General features: G+C 57.4%; 1 protein-coding gene across 1 annotated transcript in view; it reads left to right on the forward strand.

The window, feature by feature from the left end:
* The first annotated feature begins 1683 nt into the window (after positions 1-1683).
* MXRA7 (matrix remodeling associated 7) overlaps positions 1684-20476 on the forward strand; it is a 29342-nt gene continuing 10549 nt past the window's right edge. The window contains exons 1-4 of the mRNA XM_059828186.1: positions 1684-2116; positions 9657-9752; positions 12100-12160; positions 16273-16372. Coding sequence (XP_059684169.1) covers positions 1700-2116; positions 9657-9752; positions 12100-12160; positions 16273-16372 — 674 coding nt within the window. The 5' untranslated portion in view covers positions 1684-1699. The remainder of the gene's footprint in view (positions 2117-9656; positions 9753-12099; positions 12161-16272; positions 16373-20476) is intronic.

The raw sequence follows: 20476 nt of genomic DNA on the forward strand, positions 1-20476 counted from the left end.
CATAAACCCTTTGGCTGAGGCTCTTTGCTCCTTCTGCCCGTGGAAGGGTCTTCCAGAAGCTGCCTGAGAGAGAATTTCAGTCTCGCTGTGCTCCAGACCTATTTATACCCCTTTGTATCTGCCTGGTGGAGCAGTCCTGCTGTCACATCCCTCGTGCTTTTCCACTACTTCCATCTAACGAGTCAAACTTTCGGAAGCCGGTAGCTTCACCGCTAAAGAGTGGATTTGGACAAGAAGGGAGAAGAAGGGACCAAATATACATCAAGAAAGATGCTGAACCAAACAGCGCTGTGATGCTACCATCCCTGGATGTTCTGGCTGAGCTCTAGAGCAGCTCTGATGATCGGGGCTCAGGAAATGCAAAGCTGTGCGGGAGAAGGGAAGATAAGTACCATGGTTGGTTGTTACTAAGAATACAATTATCCATACGCTAATGATTGCCTGCCTGATAGGATTACCAATAAAGACAAACCGCAGTGAGGATCATGGCTTCACTTCCTTCCTCCCACCCCAGGGATTTAATCCCGTCTTGGTTTGTGTTTTGTTTTTAGCCAGTCAATAAAAACCTCTGCTCTCAGAGATATCTCCAAAGCCTGTTCCCTGGAGGAAACTTTGGGGGTGGATTCCCAGGTCTGCTCCTCTCGCAGGCAGCTGGGAGAAAGCTCCGTGCTGGTTTTACCAGGGCAGGAATAGCTTAGGCCTTCTAATTTCAGGCTGCTTTGTAAAAGGTTGGCTAATCCTCCCAGCAGTCTCAAGAGGCAGGAAATCCTTGGTGGCAGTGTCTGGAAGGACCCGACACCCCCTTGGCCACTCTCCTTGCCAGCTCGTGATGGCTTTTGGGCACATCCCAGGTTTTTGAACCTCCTGTTTTTCAGACGCCCCAGCAGCAAGGTGCCTGGGGGGAGGCTCTCGCAGCCCAGCTGCTCTCAGCACCCACTTACTTTGTGGGTGCGACAGCAGTTTATGGCACAAATGTGCCACCGCTATCGCCCGCAGCTCCTGGGGAAGGTGGAGAGATGCTCTCAAGCTTGGCATAGATGTGCTGCCAGATGCTCCTCACCCAGGAGAGTCAGGACGGCCATCCCTTGCCCTGCCAGCTCCTCCGCTACCCAGCCAAGGGCTAATGAGGTGCAAATGCTCATTAAGCATTCCCGGGAGGCCAGCCGACACCCCAGCCCGCACACAGCCCCCTGCAATCGTGCTGTGGGTGCCTGTCTGCCCGCAGCGAGCATCCCAGGAGACGGAGCTGAGGAGACGGAGCCCTTTCCAAGTCAAACAGTTAGGAATGATGCAAGCGACTGTGCGGAACGCTCTGGGAGCGACTTTTTGGCTATAGGGCAGTGTCTAACAAAAAGATCCTCCTGTCCCGAGCCGGACATTCGCATCAGTGGTGGGCTGCTCGCAGCGCAAGCGTTCCTCGCCCGCTCCCCCTTGCCCAAATCCCACCCGTGGCGGTGAGTGGGTGCGGGTGTGCATCCCCGGCGGGGGGGGGGGGAGCGCTATGGCTGCCGGCTCTGTGCGGGAGGGGGGTGCCGAGGCCGGGAAGAGGGGGGGCCGGGGCTGTGGGCAGGGCCCAGGCAGATGACGCCGGGTAAAGCCGGCTGAGAGCCTGCCCAGCCCCGCCGCAGGCCGAGCGGGCTGGCCGCGCACCCTCCGCGGCCGCGCAGTCGGGTCGGGCGGGCTCCGGCAGCAGGGCAGGATGGACGTGGCCGTGGACTTGTACCTGGCCGTGCCGCTGCTCTTCACCGTCCTGGCCCTCGTCCTCGCCTCCGTCTTCGTGAGGCTGCGGGGAGGCGAGGGGGAGCGGGCGGCGGAGCGGCCCCGGGAGCCGGCAGCGGCTGAGCCGGCCCGGGAGGGCGGCCCCGGGGGCGAAGCGGCGGCGCCGGAGGGAGCGGGACCGGCCGCGGCCGAGGGGCCGGAGGACGAGGGGGGCCGGGTGCCGGTGGAGGAGGTCGGGGCGGGCGAGGAGGGGAAGGAGGCGGCTGGCGAGCAGCGGGAGGCGGCGGCGGAGCCGGGCCCCGCAGCCGAGCCCAGCCCCGCGGCGGCCGAGAGCATCCCCCGGCAGCCGCCCGCCGAGCCCCGGGAGCCCGGGCACCGGGAGGATGCGGAGAGCAAGGTAAGGCCGGCTCCCTGCGGAGCCTCTCCCCCGGCCCCGGGAGGCGGGGGGGTCCCCGCCGCCGGTGTGTGTGTGTGTGTGTGTCCCCGCAGTGTCCCTTCCCGGCTGCCTCCGTCCCCGCGGGAGGGGCTGGTGCCCGCGGGTGGCGGGGCGGGAGCCCGGGTTTGCCTCTAAAACAGGGCAGGTCCCGGTAAAAGCCGGGGTTTGCCCTCGGGGGGGGGGACAAGCCCGTTGTCCCCGCGGGTGGCAGCGGCGGGGGGGTGTTTCGGGCTCCTTTCCACCACCGCCTCCCAAGGTATGCTCTTCAAAATACTCAAGATAATGAAGATATAAGGGAAGAGAAATGTATGTCGCTGTGAGCCTCTCCTGTCTGCGCATCCAGCCCCTGGGAGTCTTTTCCCTCTCCCAAGAGCTAATCCAGGTGCTGGGGTGTGTGTGTGTGTTTATTCTTCCCATTTGCATCCTCTTTCTGCGGGTTGCAGCAAACTGTCCCCTTGCCAGCGTGGGGTTCCCCTACGCTGTCCCCGGCCGGTTGCCCTCGCCTGCCCCAGGAGAAGGGACTGCCTTCCCCCTCCCTCCCAACCCCAGCGGGACGCTGGTCCCAAGGTCTGACCCCTGGCTGAACTGGGGGGGGCTGAGGGGGGGGGGGCTGAGGGGGGGGGCAGCGATGCCTATAAATGCCTGGTAAATCCTCCTGCAGCACCGGATCTTGTTTAAAAATAAAAGGGCGACCCCGCATCCATGGAAAGAGCTTGCTCTGCTCTTGCCCGGCCCGGATGGGACTCGGTGACAACCCGAGTTGCTTGAACTCCCTGCGCTGGTGGCTTTCTCCTGGGGCGGCCCCTTGTCCCAATGGGGGGAAGTGAGTAATGGGGTGGCTCAGAAATCCAGGAGCGATGCGTTGTCCATCTGCAGGCAGCGTGTTTCGGCTGGGGAGCGCAGGCCTGGGGCCCAGGCGCCTGCTGGCTATTATTAGCAGCATTTGTAATCCTCAGCGACTGTATCCAGGCTGCCCGGCAGCCCTCGCCTTGGAAAGCATCGCCACTGACTCACTGGATGGCCTTGGGCAAGTCCCAGGGGGTTGCGCACTCCCCTCCTTACCGTGATGCTCTGCAACGCCCAGGGGCGAGCCCTGACCTGCTCTCAGGGCTGGGACGTGGGTCTGCCTCCCTGTGCTCTTCCTCACCTCCCCTTGTTGCTTCTGAGCCTCGGAGCTCTCCCTCTCCTCTTCCCAGCACCCCTTGGCCATGGGTACGGCTCTCCAGCAGCCTCCTCCCTCATTCCAGCATCCTGGAAGCCACATCTGTGCCTCTGCTGTGTGATTTATTGGTGCCTTTGAGTACCAGGATCTCTGTCAAGCTGGAGAGCCCCTGGGCTCCCGTTAGCTGGCTGGGTCCTGGCTGGGCTAGCTCGGCACCAGAGCTGACCACCCAGCCGGAGCTGCTGTGGGGCCTGGGATGTACCCGGCGCTCTCTGATGAAGTGCAGCACCCTGTCGGGACAGATGGCTGTATCCAGTGCTGCCAGAGCTCAGGGGTTCCTCTGCTGCCTCGCTAGCTTGAGTCTTGGGAATGTTTTTCCTCCTTTCTGGCGGCTCTTCAGTCCCGATTTCTTTGAACAGGCACTACTGCAATGCTTGTCACCATCAGAGATGGGCTCAGCTCCTTTATCCCCACTCCCGCACAGGTGTGGTAACAGGGTTTTGCATGCCTGGAGGCCAGCCCTTACTCAAGGCACAGGGAGTCTTGTGTCTTCCAGGAAGCCTGGCTGGGCTCTGTGGGGCCGGGGTCTCGGCTGCGCTGCCCACAGCCCCTCTTACAGCAAAGCAAAGGGGACACCAGAGCTGAGTAGGGTCCTGGCCAGTTTTTCCTCCTGGGAAGTGTTTACCACACTGCAGGAGCAAGGCAGGGCAAGTCACCCAGGACCTGAGCAACATCCCTTCGGGAAGGATGGGGACCAGGCAGTGGCTGTGATCTGGGTGGTGATGGAGAGCAGCGGGAAGGGGGAGGGATGCTTCTCACTGCTGAGTAAGTGTTTGGGAGCACTGGCCTGCGCGTGATTTCGTGGCTGCCAGGACTGCTGGGCACAGGCTGCCTGGCTGGGGCTGGCAGTCCCGTGGTGCTGGGTGGCACAGTGGAGGGAGTACGTGCGTTTCCAGCAGGCACTGCGCACGTGTGAGTGAGAAGCAGCGCCTGGGCTGCTGATCCGGGGGCCAATCCTGCAGGCAGAGTCGGGGAGACCATCCACAGCTCTGCAGAGTCTCCCCTGGGTTCCCTGGTTTTGTTCCGTGCAAATATCCTCAAAGTTGCTTCATCTTCCTCATCCGGCACTGCTTAGGCGAAAGCCCAGCAGGTGTTACAGGCACGGATGGGACTGGCCTTGGGCAGAACAGCGAGTGCTTTGCAGGCGGTTGCTGGTGGAAACGTGCCCTATCAAACCCATCTTGGCTCGGCTGAGGGCTGCGGTCCCCTGATGTGACTCAGCAGACGAGGCTCCCAGACACTGTCCGCTCAGCTGCGGGCTCCCGGCAGCGTCGGGGCTGCTGCAGGCTCAAGGCTTCTTGGTTGCCTCGGTACATCAGCAAGCAGAGGGCTGTGCCTGGCACTTGGAGAGCTTTCTTCCCCCTTTTTTTTTTTTTTCCCTCCCGTTTGCTCAGCACGTACGGCGCCAGGCTGGTTTGGATTCACTGCAGCCATTAACCACCCAACCAAGATGCTGATGGATGAACCTGCTCAGGGAGAGCAGCCTTGGCGTGTTTAATGGCTGGCTGGAGCTGTGCACCCCGCTGCCTCCTTCCTTCCCTTCTCCCTGCCCATGCAAACCAGTATCTGCTGAGCACCCTGAGCTGGGGCAGCTGCGTGGCTCAGCCTCCCTCTTGTTCCCACCTCCTGCCAGAGCAGCCTGTGATGTGCAACCGGCTGCTAAAATCAGTGTGGGTCGAGGCTTCTCTCTCCTCTCTGGGAGGAATGGATGGTTGCAGCATTGTGCCCATGGCTATAAAATGAAGCAGTGGCAGAGCAGGGAAAGAAGCCCAGGAGTCCTTGTTTCCATTAACTGCTGGTAGTGGTTCCCCTTGTCTCTGCTGGCTCCCATCACTAAAAAAAAAGTTAATTAGTGTGTCGCTGTCTGTTCTCATCTCCATCCCCGGCTTGTTAATGGATGAGGCAGCGCTGTCAAAGCCATCCCCTAATGAAAAGCTGTTGGGTGGGAACTGCAGCATTGCTGGGGCTGCCGAGCCTTGTTCTTGCAAGAAATGGTCGGAAAGCTTCAATTCTCTAATGAGTATTTCTGTCGTGCAGATGGCAGTGACAGGGCAGGGTTTTCAGTGGTGGTCCAGAGCCACGGCTGGGATGCTGTCCTGGCCAGGGTGCTCTGGAGATGGGGAGGGCGAATGGGCAGTGCCAGGCTCTTGGCCGGGCACGGCAACCTGGCTGGTTTGCCAAGGGTTAACTGCAGCTGGTGGCTTCAGACAGAGCAGGGTCAAGTGGGTGCCAGTGGGGAGAGAGGGGACAGCTCTGGGGGTGATCCAGCAAAGGGCGGGGGGGCCTTGCACTTGGAGGTGCCCAGCTCATCCTGGCCCAGGGATGCAAAACCTGCCTGTTCAGGACAGGGTGCTGTGCTGTGCGGTCGTCCGCATAGCAAAGGCCCAAAGGGAATGTCACCTGCCTCTTCTGCAAAGCTCCCGGCACCTTTCCCCTGTGCCTCCCACACCCATCTGTGCCTTCCCAGGGCTCCCAGTGCCCCTGGACACACCAGGCAGCAGAAGCACAAACCATCCAGCTCCCAGCAGGGACCCTCTTTAAATTTAAGAAATCAGCATCTCCCCCCCCCCCAATAGCTCCTGCCTGCCTTCCCCATGCTGGAGGGGAGAGGGTGTCTAATTAGTCTGGCTTTAATTAACGGCTGTGCAGGCTGTTTCCACGCTGCCGCAGGGCTGGGGCAGGAGCTCTGCCGTCCTGCAGCGCAGTGGGGAGGGATGCAGTGAGGTGCTACTCCTCGGCAGCAGCACAGGCCCCTGCCAGCGGGATGCGGGGCTCTCCTGCCAGACCCGTAACTGCCTGGATGTGCCCTGGCTCTCAGCCGGTGCGGTCTGTGCCGATAACGAATGCATCATCTCTTGCAGTGTCTGCAAATTGGGAAGCGAGGCAGGACGCGTGTCACCCCCGGGGAGCCTGTGCATGTGTTGTGCCCTCCCCTCCATCCCAGTCATGGGGTTGGAGCACAGGGCTGGTGCTGGGACACGGCGTGGGGCACGGTTGCGTGGGGCTTTACGTTGTGTCCCCTACGGTGGGTCAGGGAGGTCGGGCTGCTGCTCAGTCCCTTCTGGGCTGGGTACGGCCCCGGGAGCCTGCCCAGAGCTGGTGCGCTGCTGGAGCAGATGCCACGAGGACTCTTTGCCTTCTGAAGTGCCCACCCATGTGAACAGCCGCCGGGTAAGGCTTTGAGGTGAGGGCAGGCTTTGCCTGCCCCTGCTCCCTGCTCAAGGAGGCCGCCTGGCACATCGTGGCAGCAAGAGATGTCCCAGTGCTGGTGCCTGTGGTGTTCGCTTGCCAGAGGCCCGAGCAAAAAGGGGAGAGCACCGGACAAGCTGTCTGGGTGCGCTGCTGGGGTGCTGCACTGGAGCATGACACTGCCTGTGGGTATGGGTGCTGCTGAGCCAGGACTCCTCGCCCTGCTGTGGGACGCTCCGGTGTTTTCCTAATCGGACCTGGTACTGCCTGACCCCTCACCGAGGGCTGGATGGCCCCAGAGCTTCAGTGGGGCTCTGGCCGCGCCGTGGCTCATCCTTTGCCCGCAGCGGCGACAAGGGGGACTGGTTGGAGCAGATGCTCCCTGTGCTCTGGGGGGGTCAGACCTGTGAGGCGCTGCCTCCGTACAAGGCACAGCCCTGCCAGGCACCCCAGGGCTGGCAGGACCTTCACCCGGGGAAGGAAAACTGCTCTCCTTCTGTAGCAGCTGCTTCTCTGGCTGGCAGGAGGATGGAGAGCCCCAGCAGTGGGGTGAAAGGGAGCTGCCGACGTAGCAGCTGCTTTGCTTTGCTAAACTCTGCCCAACATTATTATTTATTCTTTTTTTAAAGGCTTCTTCCTTCCCGTTTTTCTCTTTCTGGCTGGCTGTCTCCTGTCCGCTTTCTTTCCCTCTTGCAACGTCTTGCATCAGGCTTGGAGCAGAAAGTGCAGCCATAAATGGCAACACGCAGGGGCCGGGAGTTTAATCCAAGACAATTTTCTCCCCCAGCTTTGCAGCCTGGGATCGTCCCTTTTTCTGGAGTTAGAGGGGAGCACTCATCTGTCCCCATCCTGCCTGTAGACGTCAGGGCTGTCCCTATGACTGAGGACAGGGAGAGGAACACACCAGTCCCACAGCTTCCTCATGTCCCTTCTGAGAAAGGAAACCTGTTGCTCAGAGGGGTTTGTGCCAGGGATGGAGGAAGCGGGGAGGAAATGGCCAGAAATGAGCTGAAAACCAGATGATGCTGTGATGGGGAGCCCAGCCTCCATCTCCCGTAGGGCTGGGAGAGGGGCTCGCATGGTGGCAGAGCCACAAAGGGGAATTTTGGGGGGACAACACCAAGCTCCTGTATCTGAGCTGTCTTCCCCTGGCTGACCTGGGGCCGTCTGTGGTTGGTGCTGCCCATGCCCAAAATGTCCTTGGAAGTCTTGTCCTCACTCCTGCTTTAGTCCAAAGCCTCCGCTGCTGGAGTCAGCTTCACGCGCAGGCGTTTCGCTTGTTGGCCCGCGGAAGCTAAAGGGCAAAAGCGTGTTTCTGATGATCCAACAAATGCTTCAGCTTTAAATCCAAGAGCTGCCAAAAGCCAAGACGTGTATTGCTGCATTGTTATTTAAGGTAAAGGACTTGTTGGATTTTAACCCTGCAGTGGCAGGCGCTGGGCCTTCCCAAGCCCCTGGCAAGCTCTGCAGAGGTATGATTCAGCCGTAAGCGGGCACGGGATGTGCTGTGGAGTAGGCTGGGTCCATCCCGCCCGCAAGTAGGAGCAGGCAGAGAGCATGGGGCAGGTTCCTCGCCCCGCGTGGCCTCGGGGCCAGGCAGCTGCTGCTGAACGTGTCCCCTTGCCGATGCCGGCGGCAACGCGATCTTTGTTTGCTGCAGCAGCTGGCCTGGGCGGCTTGTGTCAAGTCTCCTCCAGATGCTCCCAGATAATGACGTGCACAGCTGCCCTGCAGTGCTTCTTGTCACCCTTTTTTTTCTGCGGGGACGCTTTCCTGGTCAGCATGCAACCGCGGAGAGATGCTGGCTTGCAGGTTGGTGGCTGGAGCACTCAGCTCCCTGCTTCTCCAGCAGCTCCTCCTGCCATCTGGCCCTGGTCCATGCTTCCCTCGCTCCCCACCACATGAAACAGTCTCGCTGTATTGCCCCTGGGCTGTGCCTCACAAAGAAGAGCAGTGTCCGGGGTGCCGTAGTGTCCTGTTTGGTTGTCAAGTCTTCCAGCGTTGCCCCAACACCTTCCCCCTCCATTTTTCAGCTGCAGGACACTGCCCTCCTCTCGCAGAGCATCCCGTGGCTGGGGCATGGCAGCCCCCTGGCTCAGCTGCTCTCGCCCCATGGCTGTGAGGGGAACTGGCACAGCAGCACCCACCAGCCACAGCAGGGCTGAGGAGCCCTGAAATCTGGGGCAAGTTCCCTGGGGGTGTCGAGATGTTCTGAGTAGGGAGGGCTCTCCCCTCTGCCCAGGCTGGCAGGGGCTGCGGACACAGCCAGACTCGGAGTGGGGATTTTGCCCCTGCTGACCATTTTTCAAGCCAGCCCGGAGGCTGCTCCCAGGCCGGCGCTGGTATTTCGCTGCAAGGCTAACGGACGCGATGTCCCCGCTCCCTGCCCACACGTATCCTCCTCCACGGCCGCCCTCCCTGCACAGCGGGGAAAGGTTCTGCTGAGAAGCGTTTGGGCTGGGAGAGGGCAGGGGAAGGAGGGCTTTGCACGGGGGTTGAAGCCATTCTGCATTCAAAGCTAATGTGGGGCTGAGAAGGCAGGGAAGCCCCAGCTCCGGGATCGCAGCAGCGGGATGGGAGGGTTTCAAGGGGGTATTACCCAGTGATGGAGAAGGCAGCTGGCAGAGCAGGCCCTGCAAGCGTTAATGAACTGCGTGTACCATGCCCTTCCTCTCCTCTTCCCTCCTGCTAGCCCAGATCTGCTGCATCAGCATCCCAGGCAGCTGCCTCCAGCCCTGCCAGGACACCCAGGCAGCCCAGCCTGGTGCTGGCCAAGCTGTTCCCCCTCACCGATGGCTCCTTGCAAGGGTCCTGGGACCACGGGCTGGGGCTGCCGCAGAGGGCAGCTCACGAGCTCCCAAGCCGGGCTCCGGGGCTGGTCATTGAAGGTCTCCGGTGTTCCTCACTCCAGCAGCCATGCCACAGCTTGGCACATGGATCGGAGGCAGTGTGGGCTCGGGCACCAGGGCAAGGCCGGCTGCCGGCTGCATTCGGAGATTCGTCTGCGTGTGATGATGCTGCTGGGGCTGGTTGGTTGAGCACCGGGAGGGCTCGGGGGCGTTTTTGCTCAAAGCTTTTGCTTCTTTCCAGATACCACCTTTGGGTGCCTCACCTGGGTCCAGCCTCGGGCACACGGGACAAGCAGAGGGTGTATGCGGCCATGAAGCGCTTTCCAGCAAGGCAGAGGTGCGTGGGACAGAGAGCTGGTCTGGGGAGGGTGGCACAGCAAAAAGCGTGCTGGTGTCCCTGAATGGATGGGACATCATCCCTGGGGTAGCAGTGGCCATGGGGGTGGGGGCAAAGCTTCCTGGCTGTGCTCCCCTGGGGGGGTTTGGGTGGGCTTTTAGTGGCTTGGTCCGTTTAAAGCAGAGAGAAACAGTGCTCCAGGTGCAAATGTGCTTCTCGGATGTGCAGGGAGCGATGGCTGGCTCATGTGGGGGGTCAGTGAGTGGGGTCATGCTAAGGCAGCCCGGTGGTGGCACAGCAATGGCTGTGGGTGCGAGGGAGCGAGCGGCCCCGGCGAGGCGGACAGACGGGGATGTCGAGGCCAGGGCCGCAGCGCGGGGGGAAGGGAGGTGCTGGCATCTGCCTCTAAGCCATCCAGGCAGAAAAATGTTGTACTGCGGAGAGCTACTGGCTGCTACAAGTGGGGGGTTCCCAGCACAGCCACGGCCACGGCACATTGCTGTCGCCCGCCAGCCTGGCGTCCCCAGCTGCTCCCTCTCTGCTCCCATCAAATGTGTCTTCCTCTGGGTTGGAGCAGGGATATTTTCCTTCCTTGGAGGTTTGGCACCCAAATTTCCTGCTTGCTTCTACTGTTAAATGCTCAGAAATGCTCAGTTCCTAATGCCTGGGCAGGGAACAAGCTAAAATATCCCTTCTTGTGCCAGCTCCTGGAGGGTTGGGTCTCCCCAGGGAAATCCCAGCTCACAGGGAGAGACAGATGTGATGGGGAACCACTGCCCCCAGCATCCCCTCCCCGCACCCTCCCCGAGGCTGCTCCTTTGGGTGCTTCCCCGTTCCCAGCTGTCCCCCCGGGAAGCCCAGGTGTCCAGCGGGAAGTGCCCATGTTTGGAAGCATGGCCTAAAATAGCGGTGGCTGCGGGGGGTGGGGGTCTCGGCCGTGTGTCCTTCTGGGGAGCCCGAGAGCAGGGTGGCGAGAAGAAGCCAAATGGCTGTGAATAATGCGCATTCCTCACCGATGACAAACTAACCTAGTTCTGGGTCGGGGCTGCATACCGCGCTCCAGCAGTTTATCTAAAGCCGTGCATTGCAAAGCCAGCGCTCTGCTTTGTGCAGGGTCCTTCTCGAACCATCTTCATTTCCCTCGGGTCTCCTTCACCCCGACTTTTCCCTTGTCTTCAACAGTGTGGCGACTTGCCAGGCTCCCTCTATGCTCCTTCCCCTCTCTCCCGTGTGCTTTGCCCTTTGCACGCCAGCCCCGTCCCTTCAAATGGGATGCATGGGGCCAGGGAGGATTCAGGAGGACGCGTGCTCCGGGGTGCTGTTGACCTCTGGGCTCGGCTCGTGGGGGTTTGCAGGCAGGGTGCTGGGTGCTGTGCTTTGTGGGAGGAAGGCACATACGTGGGGGCATTGCCATGTGTCCCTGTCTTATCTCCAGAGCTGGCTCTCCCTCCCTGTTTGCCATTTGCATGACTCTCTGCTGTGCGTACCGCAAGGGGAAGGAATCTGGGCTTGATAAAGCTTGTTGTAGCTTGTAGGAAGCAACCCCCAAAACTTCCAAAATTGCTTTGCGTTTATAAAAAATAATGTGCTGTTGCTGCTCCTGTCTGTGCTCCAGAGATCAGCAGTGCCACCGCAGTGCGTGTGGGCAGGCATGTCTTGGAGGAGCAAGGGGCTGGGGGTCCGCAGGCAGCAGCCAGCGCTGTCTCGGGGGGTCGCTGGCAGGCGAGGCTGGGAGGGGTCCCAGCAGGAACCCCCCAGCACTGGCTTTGACCACTGGTTCCAGCTGGCGAGTGCTTCTGTGCTTCCCAACAGCCGCTTGGCCCGTGGCTGCAAGGTGGCTTTTGCTGGGGACCTGCCTTTTCCTAGCGCTGGGATGGTCTCCCCAAGCCTGGCCTGGGGGCACGCAGAAGTCCCCGTGGCTTGTGGCTCAGTCCCCTGCACATCCCTGGGCAGGGTGGGGGGCGTGGGGGGTGCCAGCCTGGGAGGGTGCTTGGGCACAAGACTGTACCTTGGGACGCCGGGCTAGCAGGTACTTCTTAAAAACCTTAATATCCCCTCGATTATGAGGAGGCACTTGCAGTTCACAGCCTTTGGGTGGGACTGCAGTAAGCAAGGCCAACCCCCCCGCCAGTGATGAGCAAAAAGAAAGCAGACTAATGAACCTTGCTCGTTAGCGAGTATCCTTTTGGCTTATTCTGTGAAGGAGGCAGGGAAGGGGTACCCAGCCCTCGCCTCCGGAGCTCAGGTCTCTGCCTCCCTGCCCTGCGGGCTCTGGTGCCCTGGCCAAGCACGGGTTATTTAGCACAGCAGCTTCTCCTCATGGCTGCTTTGTTTTTAACTCCTCCAGGAGGAAGAGCCGGACTCAGAAAATGAGAAGCTGGTGGTGAGAGAACCAGAGGATGAGGATGGTGAGTGATGAGCAAGCCAGCACCCTGCGGGGAGGATATGGATGGGTTCGAGGGGCTGAAACCCTGAGTGCTTGGGGATGGTCTCCTTCCTCCAGGAAACACAAAGGAGATTCCTACCCTGGCAGCAGCTCCTGTTTGCTTCCCCACACGCCCTTGGGCTGTTTGTCATGGGGTAGCTTTGTGATGAAGCTGCCCCAAAAGCTCCATCCTCCCATCCAGGACAATCTCCAGGGGCTTTAGTCAGAGCTGTGTTTAACTGATTAGCCAATTAGTTGATTGGAAAATGATTAATTGACTAATTAGGGTGACAACTGCTGTGCTCATAAGAAAATGAAACAGATGGTGCCAAGCAGGAGTGTGTGTCTGAAGGGGACTCTGCTCTCCTGAGCAGCCCCGGAGATGCTGGGATGTCCCCAGGAGTCCCTGCCCGGGGTGGCTGTGGGCAGCTGGGGCAGCAGGAGAGCTTGGAGTGTTCCCCCTTCCCTGTCCCACCTCCCACTTGCGCTTTTTAATGTGCTGCGTGGCAATCCCCTGGCTCGGGAGAATTACACCTAATGCCACAAAGAATCAAATTTTAATGCTGGTGCTGTGCCTGCAAGGTGGGGGAAGAACCTTTGGAGACGGGGTTCCCAAAAGACACTTATTGCACCCTGTTAGGCTTCCTCGCAGCACTGGTGATTGAGGATGTTACCGTGAGGGACTGCAGGAGACCTGGTTTGAGGAATGATGGATGTATCCTGCCAAATGGATGCTCAGTAACGCTGCTCTGCCAGGGTCTGCCTCCTTGGGTTCAGCTCTGTTTCAGGGCTGCTCCAGCACTGCTGTGCATCACCCCGAAGCGGCTGTGGCTCGGGATCAAATGATGATGGTCCCTGGCTATGGGTCATTGCTAGCCCAGCATCCTCCTTAAGCACATCCTGCAGACAGCCACTGACTCCTCTCCTGAATTATTTACACCATTTCTGAAGTGTTTTATAACAGGACTGGGTAAAGCTCAGTCTGATGAGGAGGAGGCGAGCGGTGTGCAGCTGGGAATAACGGCAGTGCCCTGGCTTTGCTGGGGAGCAACATCGCTCCTTCCTTCACCGTTTCTCTTGTGCATTGCTTGGTCTTGGCCCAACTCAAGCCACTGAGCTGCTGCCCGGCAAGCCTGCGAGCAGAGATTCCACTCAGGCACACGGGGATGGCATGGGCAGTCTGTCACCAGCCCAGGATGCTGCCACGGTAGCCAAAACCACCACAGCAGCCTTCTCCCTGCTCCGGGCAGCAAGGCTGGCAGGGAGGTGGCAGGTACTTGCTGCGTGCACAGGGCGTGCTGGAGCAAGTGTGTTCGGAGCAGAGATGCACTCGAGGGGCTGCTTTCACCCTGCCAGCCCAGGGTCACAGCACTGGCAACGCAAGGGCAGAGAGATGAAAGACTTGTTTTCTTTAATATGAACTCATGGAGGCTCTGAGTAAGTAGGTCACCTCATATTTCTGTAGTGTTTTCGCTGTCCACGTGAAAACCCGGCCTCCCCTTTTCCATGTGTTTCCTGAAGTTTGTTTTCAGTCTGCAGAGAAAGTTCCTGAGCTCAGAAAACATCCAGTGGTTTCCAAAGCCGCACACTGGCTCCTTTTAACCACAACACGTGGGCAGGGAGATGGGTGGCCTCCTCGCCTCCCCCTTCCCTTATTCTTTTCTGGTGAGGTGGCATTTAAACTGCCCTTTTTGGGACAGGCAACATCCCAAATCTCAATGTACTTGGCAGAAAACCATGTGAGGGAAATGATCTTAATTGTCCTTGAAATCAGGCAAGCTATACAAAAGTAACGAAACAGCTCCTGCTCTGCATCAGGGTAAGAAACAGGATGTTACACCCTCTTGTTTTTTTTTTTCTTTCTTAATATCTCCCAAAGCAGCAGCCAGCTGAGTTTTCTTTCCGTTCACTTTTACAGCCACCCGAAGGGCTGATAAGCTGCAGCATTACTGCTTGTTTCCAGCTGGCCAGACTTGTCTGTCTGCTGGTTCGGAGGGTTTTCCCACTGAGGGAAGTGGGATATGGCCAAGCTGAATGGTTTGGGCTGCAGGACCAGAGCGTGGGGGTGCTTGTGTTCGGACACTTGTGAAGATGCTAGGGAAAGGGTTTGCCTCATGGTTCCTCCAGGAGCCCTGACGGTGTTTTGGGATTAGAGAAACACTGCGTATCAGTAACTGAGCAGTAATCCCCCAGGACTTCCCAGGGAAGCTCCCCAAGATAGGGGATGCAGAGCCGTAGAGAAGGGTGGAAATATGGATACCTGCAGGGAGGAGGTTTCTGTTAAATTCCCAATCATTAACATCACTCCAGGCACACTCGGTACGCTAGCGGCAGTGACCTCGCAGCAGTTGGCATGCTTGGTCCCATACCAGCCCACGCAGCCTTGCACGGCTTGTTTTTGAGATCTCAAGTTTCCCCGTCTACAAAATGAGGCTCTGACTTGCCTTTTGCGTGGGGGTCCCCAAGGTCTGCGAGAGCTCTGGCAGCAGCTGAGTGCGTGTGTGAGCTTGGGGTTGGAGAAATTGCTAAACCAAGCAGTTGACCCTGGACACAGGGAGAAAATCCTTAAGGGCAGTATTGACCAGAAAATAAAGGGAAGCTGCTGATGCTGAATCCTTCTGGGTGTGAGGAAGGGAGGAGAGGGGCTGTGGGGTGTTTTTCATTTGGGCAGATGAAGGAGGAGAGACTTTCATGAATGTGGTGCCTGCAATAGCAGCGGCGAGGACTGGAAGGGGCTTCCTATGTGGCTGGGGACAGGGGATGGATCCCCATGGGTTATGTACAAGTCAGGGCTTCCTCTCCTGCCACAAAAGACAGAGGAGTTCCACCACTTTTGGGGTCTTTCTGGTGTTGGGAGGTATCATCCTGGATATTTGGTTTGTGCATAATGTGCAATTTTTTAGGGCCATGCAGATAATACAATAACATCTTCTTTTTGTGGACTCCTTAGAAGTATCCCCGGGGCTCTGAGGGTTGGTGGAAACAGCAGATGTTTCTGGGTGAATGTGGAAACAGCAATGCTAGATGGCTCGACGTGAGGCAGCCGAGTCTTGCAGTCCTTGGGAGATAAAGGCTCACAGATAAACAGCCCACAGATAACCAATAAAGGCAACTAGCCGAAGCAGCAACTCTTCCTGGGCTGCTCTCTGGCTTGACCTCCACTCCGGTTGTTTTCTGCCGCCTGTAGGAAGATAAAGCAAGGGAGAGGTTTTTAAAAGCAAATAGTGCTCAAACAAAATCCGATTGGAAAAGGATCGGCTTTGGCTCACAGTCCGTGAGCTTCGGTGCTCTAATTAGCACAGGGCTGAGGCTGGCGAGCCAGGGAGGAGAGCACCCAGGCCTGGGGAAGGAAAGCCCAGTTTCCTCTTCAGGTCTGTCAGCTGGTGACAGAGGGACTTGGACCCAGCTGTGTTGGTGCTCCTGGGGCTGCCTTGGCTCCGCTCTGTTTGCAGCTCTGGGATTTGCAGTGTGACACCTCCTTTTTTCACAAGTCTTGTCAAGGGCTGCAGGAGAGCTGCTGGGCTGCGTGACCTGGGACAGCTCTGCTTGTGGCACCATCCGTGAGCCCGGAGCATGGGAAAGGGCCCCTGGATGAGGAGAGGGAGAGAGGAGGAATGCAAGTCTGGAGAGGAGAAGCGGAAAATGCTGCGAGCTAATCAGGGCAGGATTAGCATGTCTTGATAAGCCAAGATGGGCCTGCAAGGCTTTGAATCCAAAGAGAGCAATAGCATATGGTTCCTGTGCTGTAGGATTTACTTGTATCTGCTTCCAAGCAGGGCTGCTTGCTCACAGCAGTCCTCGCTGTTTCCAGTGCTAGCTGCAGCTGGGACTCCTGCCGTCCTCTGGCCAGCAACACCTTGGCTCTCCACCGCAATCCACACAGCTTCCCTGATGCTGCCCAGGCTTTCCGGAGACTGGAGCCGACTGTGGAAGTATCTTTTGGGGTGGCCATAGTGTTTAGGGTGTGCGTGTGGGAGCAGGGGTCAGCGAGCAGCCCAAGGGAACAAGCCCACTACTGTCGATCATTGCTCTCGGGAGGTCTCTGGCTCACGCAATCTCTTGCTCTTCTTTGTCTCTCCCTCTCCTACTCTCCAGCTGCAGATGAGACATTCTCTTTTAAATACAGTCCTGGAAAGCTGAGGGGGAACCAGTACAAGTCAATGATGACCAAAGAAGAACTCGAGGAAGAACAAAGGTAAGTTGAGTTTCCTTTTTCTTCTTGCCCCAGGCCATCTGGTTGGCATCCTCTTGAAGCAAGCTGGATGTGTTCAGACTTCTTTGTCCCCAAACTACCTTGGTAACCTTGGGCTCAACATCTCATTGCACCATGGTCCAGACCTCTCTCACCCAGGAAGACATGAGAACAAATAAACTCACACTGATTTAGGAGAGAAGACACTGTGGCCCTATAAACCCTTAGAGCTGTTCAAGCTCCTTCTCTGGATGCTTAGCTGGTGTAGTTCCCCTGATCCCATTAGTACCACATTGATTTACATCTCTTGAGGACCTGATCTCTAGCTACTTCCACTCCCTTTACCCTGTGGATGGCCTCCAAACTGAGGACATGGGCGTAGCTCAGAAATACTGGTGCAAAGTGAGTGAGTGTGGAGCTTTAGAGATCACTGTGATGGGGCTAAGACTGGGAATGTCCGTACCTAGGGCTGACTCCTCAGCTGTAAGTGATGGTGAGTGGGGATTTGCCAAGTCATGGCCCTGGTAGAGAAAGGGAATTGTCCATCTTGCAATTTTTTCTAAAGTTTCCTCCTGAGCTTGAGCCCTGCCTGAAGAAAGGAAGAGCCTGTCCCATTACCGAAAACAGGCTTTCTAGCTCAAAATTTCCCAGCCTATACAAGGGAAATCAAACCCAACCTTGCACCTCGAGCTGCAAAGCCCTGTCCAAAGCCAGTCTGTGCTGTCAGTGTGAAGTCTCTGCCCATATGCGGAGGGAGTCCTTCAGCCCACGGGCACCCAGAGCCCATGCTAAACCAGAGACACCAAACCCTGCCGCCAAGGGCTTTGTCCTACAAGCAGGCTCTGCGGCAGGCTGCTCCGTAGCAGACGTACCCCTTCCCTCTTGGGCAAGCTGTATGGAACCAATTTCCCAGTGGCAGCTCGAGGCAAGCCTGGGATATGTTGTTCTCTCTGCTGCTGTCCCAAAGGCTGTGGGACTCAATTATCTACGCAGTGGTGTGCACATCCTAGGATGATTTCAGGGAATTTGTCACCCCTTGCCTGTGATGCCATGGTTGGATACCACCACAACTGGCATAGTATAAAGGTCTGACATGGATTAAGTGGAAACTTGACCACAGCAGGGAAGGCAAGGATGGAGGGATCGCACCTTTCCCCTGGGTCAGGCATGATCCTGCTGGCAAGCCTGGCCTCGAGGTCTCTGGGCAACATCTCCACGTTGCTGGCGGCTGGGCTGGCCAGGCTTTCTCTCCGTGGCGTGAGCAGGGCACTGCGGTACGCAGTGTAAATCCAGAGACCTGCCCAAGGGCTGGCACTGACATGTCCTCACTCTGGTCCTGGGGGAGACTCAGGTGGTGCACAGGGCTCCGTGCAGGCTGCCTTCACTAGCGGAGCCTGCAGCCCGCAGCCATTCCCTCCATGTCAAACACGACTTTCCCGACAAGAGGTGCCTTCCCTTCCCTCCCTGGCTTCTGGGCTCCCACTTGTCCTCAGATCTTGGGCTTCGCCTGCCTTACAGCACTGCTAGGAGCAAAGATCTGCAAGGGCTGGAGGGTCAGCAACAGAAATGACCTCTGGTTTCCTCTGGCACTGGGTTGATTCTGCATTGGTGGCATCAGGAAAAATGTTTTCTTTCTTCCTTTTGTTATATTTTTATCGGGTCTGAAGCCCCCAATCTGTAAAGCACTAAGCAGGTCTGTTAGTGCCATTGTATTTTTCACTTGGAGAAGGGGGGCGTGGAATGAACTGAGTGAATGTGAGTGAAACCCATGGGGCTCAATGGGAATTGCTTTTCAGGAGCCTGCTAAGCACCTATGCAAAAGTCTACCTGCAGCAGGCAAATTCAAACCCTTTGCACCAGCAGCTCCATCCAAACCAGCTGAGCAATTGCTGCTCAGATTTTCAGGGCCAGGAGTCCTGTCGGGCCTTTGGCTGGTTCCTCTGTGGCAACAAACGCTCCTGCTGTCCCCTGGCCTGGGGACACTGGGGGGATATTGCCTACAGGCAGCAGTGGGGTGGGGGTTTTGTACTCAGAATGGTAGAACTGGCTCCAGGGGGTGGTGGAACTTTCCTGGGCAGGTGGGATCTCCCAGGCATTGCTGCTCACATCCGTCTGGAGCGGTCCCAGGGCAGGACAATGCACGTAGGACTGACGGACAATGCCTGGGCGTTGGGGACCCTTGGAGGCTCTCAGCAGCCTTCCACGCTGAGGGCCATTAGCAGATGTGGTTTTTCTACTGCTCCTTTATTTTCTTCTCTTCCATATTTGTGTTGTTCGTTTCTTCAAGGCAGCTTTGTGAATTTTTTTTTTTTTTGTCTTGCTTTGTTGCTGGCTTACTTTTTCCCCCCCAAATCTTCACTGCGGCATCAGCAGCTTTTCATTTCAGGCCTCGCAGGTGGTGCAAGGGGGCAGGGCTGCTGCCAGGTAAGCTCCCGGGCAAGCTGAGCGCAGCGGCTCAGCCCAGTCCTGCATCCTTCTCCCTCGGCAGTTCCATCCCTCTCCCCAACTCCACGCACACCGACCATGCTGCTGACCTGCTGTGACCCAGGTTTGCCACCTTTATGTTGCAGGATTGAGCTGACCTCTGATCTCACATCTCTGTAGCAAGTACCTTAGGTCCTCGGCCACAAACATTCTTGCAAATCTTTTTGGTAAGGACACTCTGTTTCTTAGAAGTAGTGGTACCACTGATTATATCCGCTAATGTCTTTTTTTTTGCCTTTGGGTCTCATTTTCTGGGGGAGGGCTTGTTTCTGAGCTGCAGTTGACTGCCTGTCCCACCTCCCTCCCCACCTTCCTCTCCCTTCCCTCCTCATACCAGAGTAATGAGTCCATTCCCCTCTGCCTCCATCTCGCTTTCCATGAGCGCTCCCCGGGGGGGAATGGGGGCTCTCACCTCTTCCATCTTGGATGCCTGAAGTTGGACATCCCACCACCACTTCTGTTTCCTGATTTGGAAAATTAGGGCTGATGAGTGGGTAGTTAGTCCTAAGGTGTGTTGCCAAAGCTGAGACACACTTAGTCTTTGCTTTTAGCCCTGTCAGCCCTCCAGTTTTGCCGTGCACCAACAGGTTCCCGTATGAAGCAGCCTGTAAGCAACATGCCCAAAAATGCAAGTGGGTCTCCCAGACCCCCTTGAGGCTATTTGTTGTGGTGATCAGTAGTCCACTAATCTTAATTTGGGGACCCCTTATTTTGGAGCTGCCATTGAAAGAATTACTTGCCTTTTCCAGGAAGAGCTATAGGACTTCAGACAGGAGAGGACAGGCATGCAGTAGATTGGGTTATTTAACCAAAAACCCACTTCTGCTCTAATCTGCATCACTCCAAAAGCTGTGGTTGTCTTGCCTAGTATTCACTTGAGTCTTGCTGCTTCAAACTGGTGCTAAATCTGGACGAAAAGGGGAAGGAATGTGACCTTTACCGAGTGATGCAACTTCCTGCTTCTGGCTACTTCAGTCTTAAAAAATAGAGGGACTTCTCAGTGAGGGAGAAGGACAGTAAATCTAGTTGGAAAATACATCTGCTTGGGTGGTGGCTGTGCTTGATCACACCTGGTGGGTCACCAGTACTTCTAGAACAGAAGCATATAGTGTTTGCTCCCCTGGGGGAGAAAAATAGGCTGGGCAGGAAGGGGAAGAGTGCAGGGGAAGGATGCAGCCCTTAGTCAAGCCAGCACAGTGTATTTCCCAAATCCTTCTCTTCTGCACCTGAGGCTTTTGGCCATCTATTGCCAACTGTAGCTGCCATGGTGCAAAGCACTAGTTCAGGCTGAGAAATATGACTCGTAGCAGTGCAGCTTGCCCCAGTTCAGGCAGGGCTGAGCTGTGTAGGCATGAGAGACAGCCCACAAGAGCTGACTGTTAGGCGTTGCTGTCCTGGCAGATGAGGGAGGAAGAGGAAGGGCTCCCCAGTGTACCTTTAGGGCCTGGCTCGCATGGATGGATTGAAGTGGTCTCTGCCAGCTGCTTTTCAAACCTCGCTTGAGGTTGAAAGAGGTTAGTGGGGGTTTTTTTGCAGTTAGAAAGGAGTATGATCAGGACTGTGTTGATCATGGACAGCTGCAACAAGGCTCCACTCAAGGTGAAAGAGAAAACAAATAGGAGA

Source organism: Gavia stellata, chromosome 22, assembly GCF_030936135.1.
Source record: "Gavia stellata isolate bGavSte3 chromosome 22, bGavSte3.hap2, whole genome shotgun sequence".
NCBI lineage: Eukaryota > Metazoa > Chordata > Aves > Gaviiformes > Gaviidae > Gavia > Gavia stellata.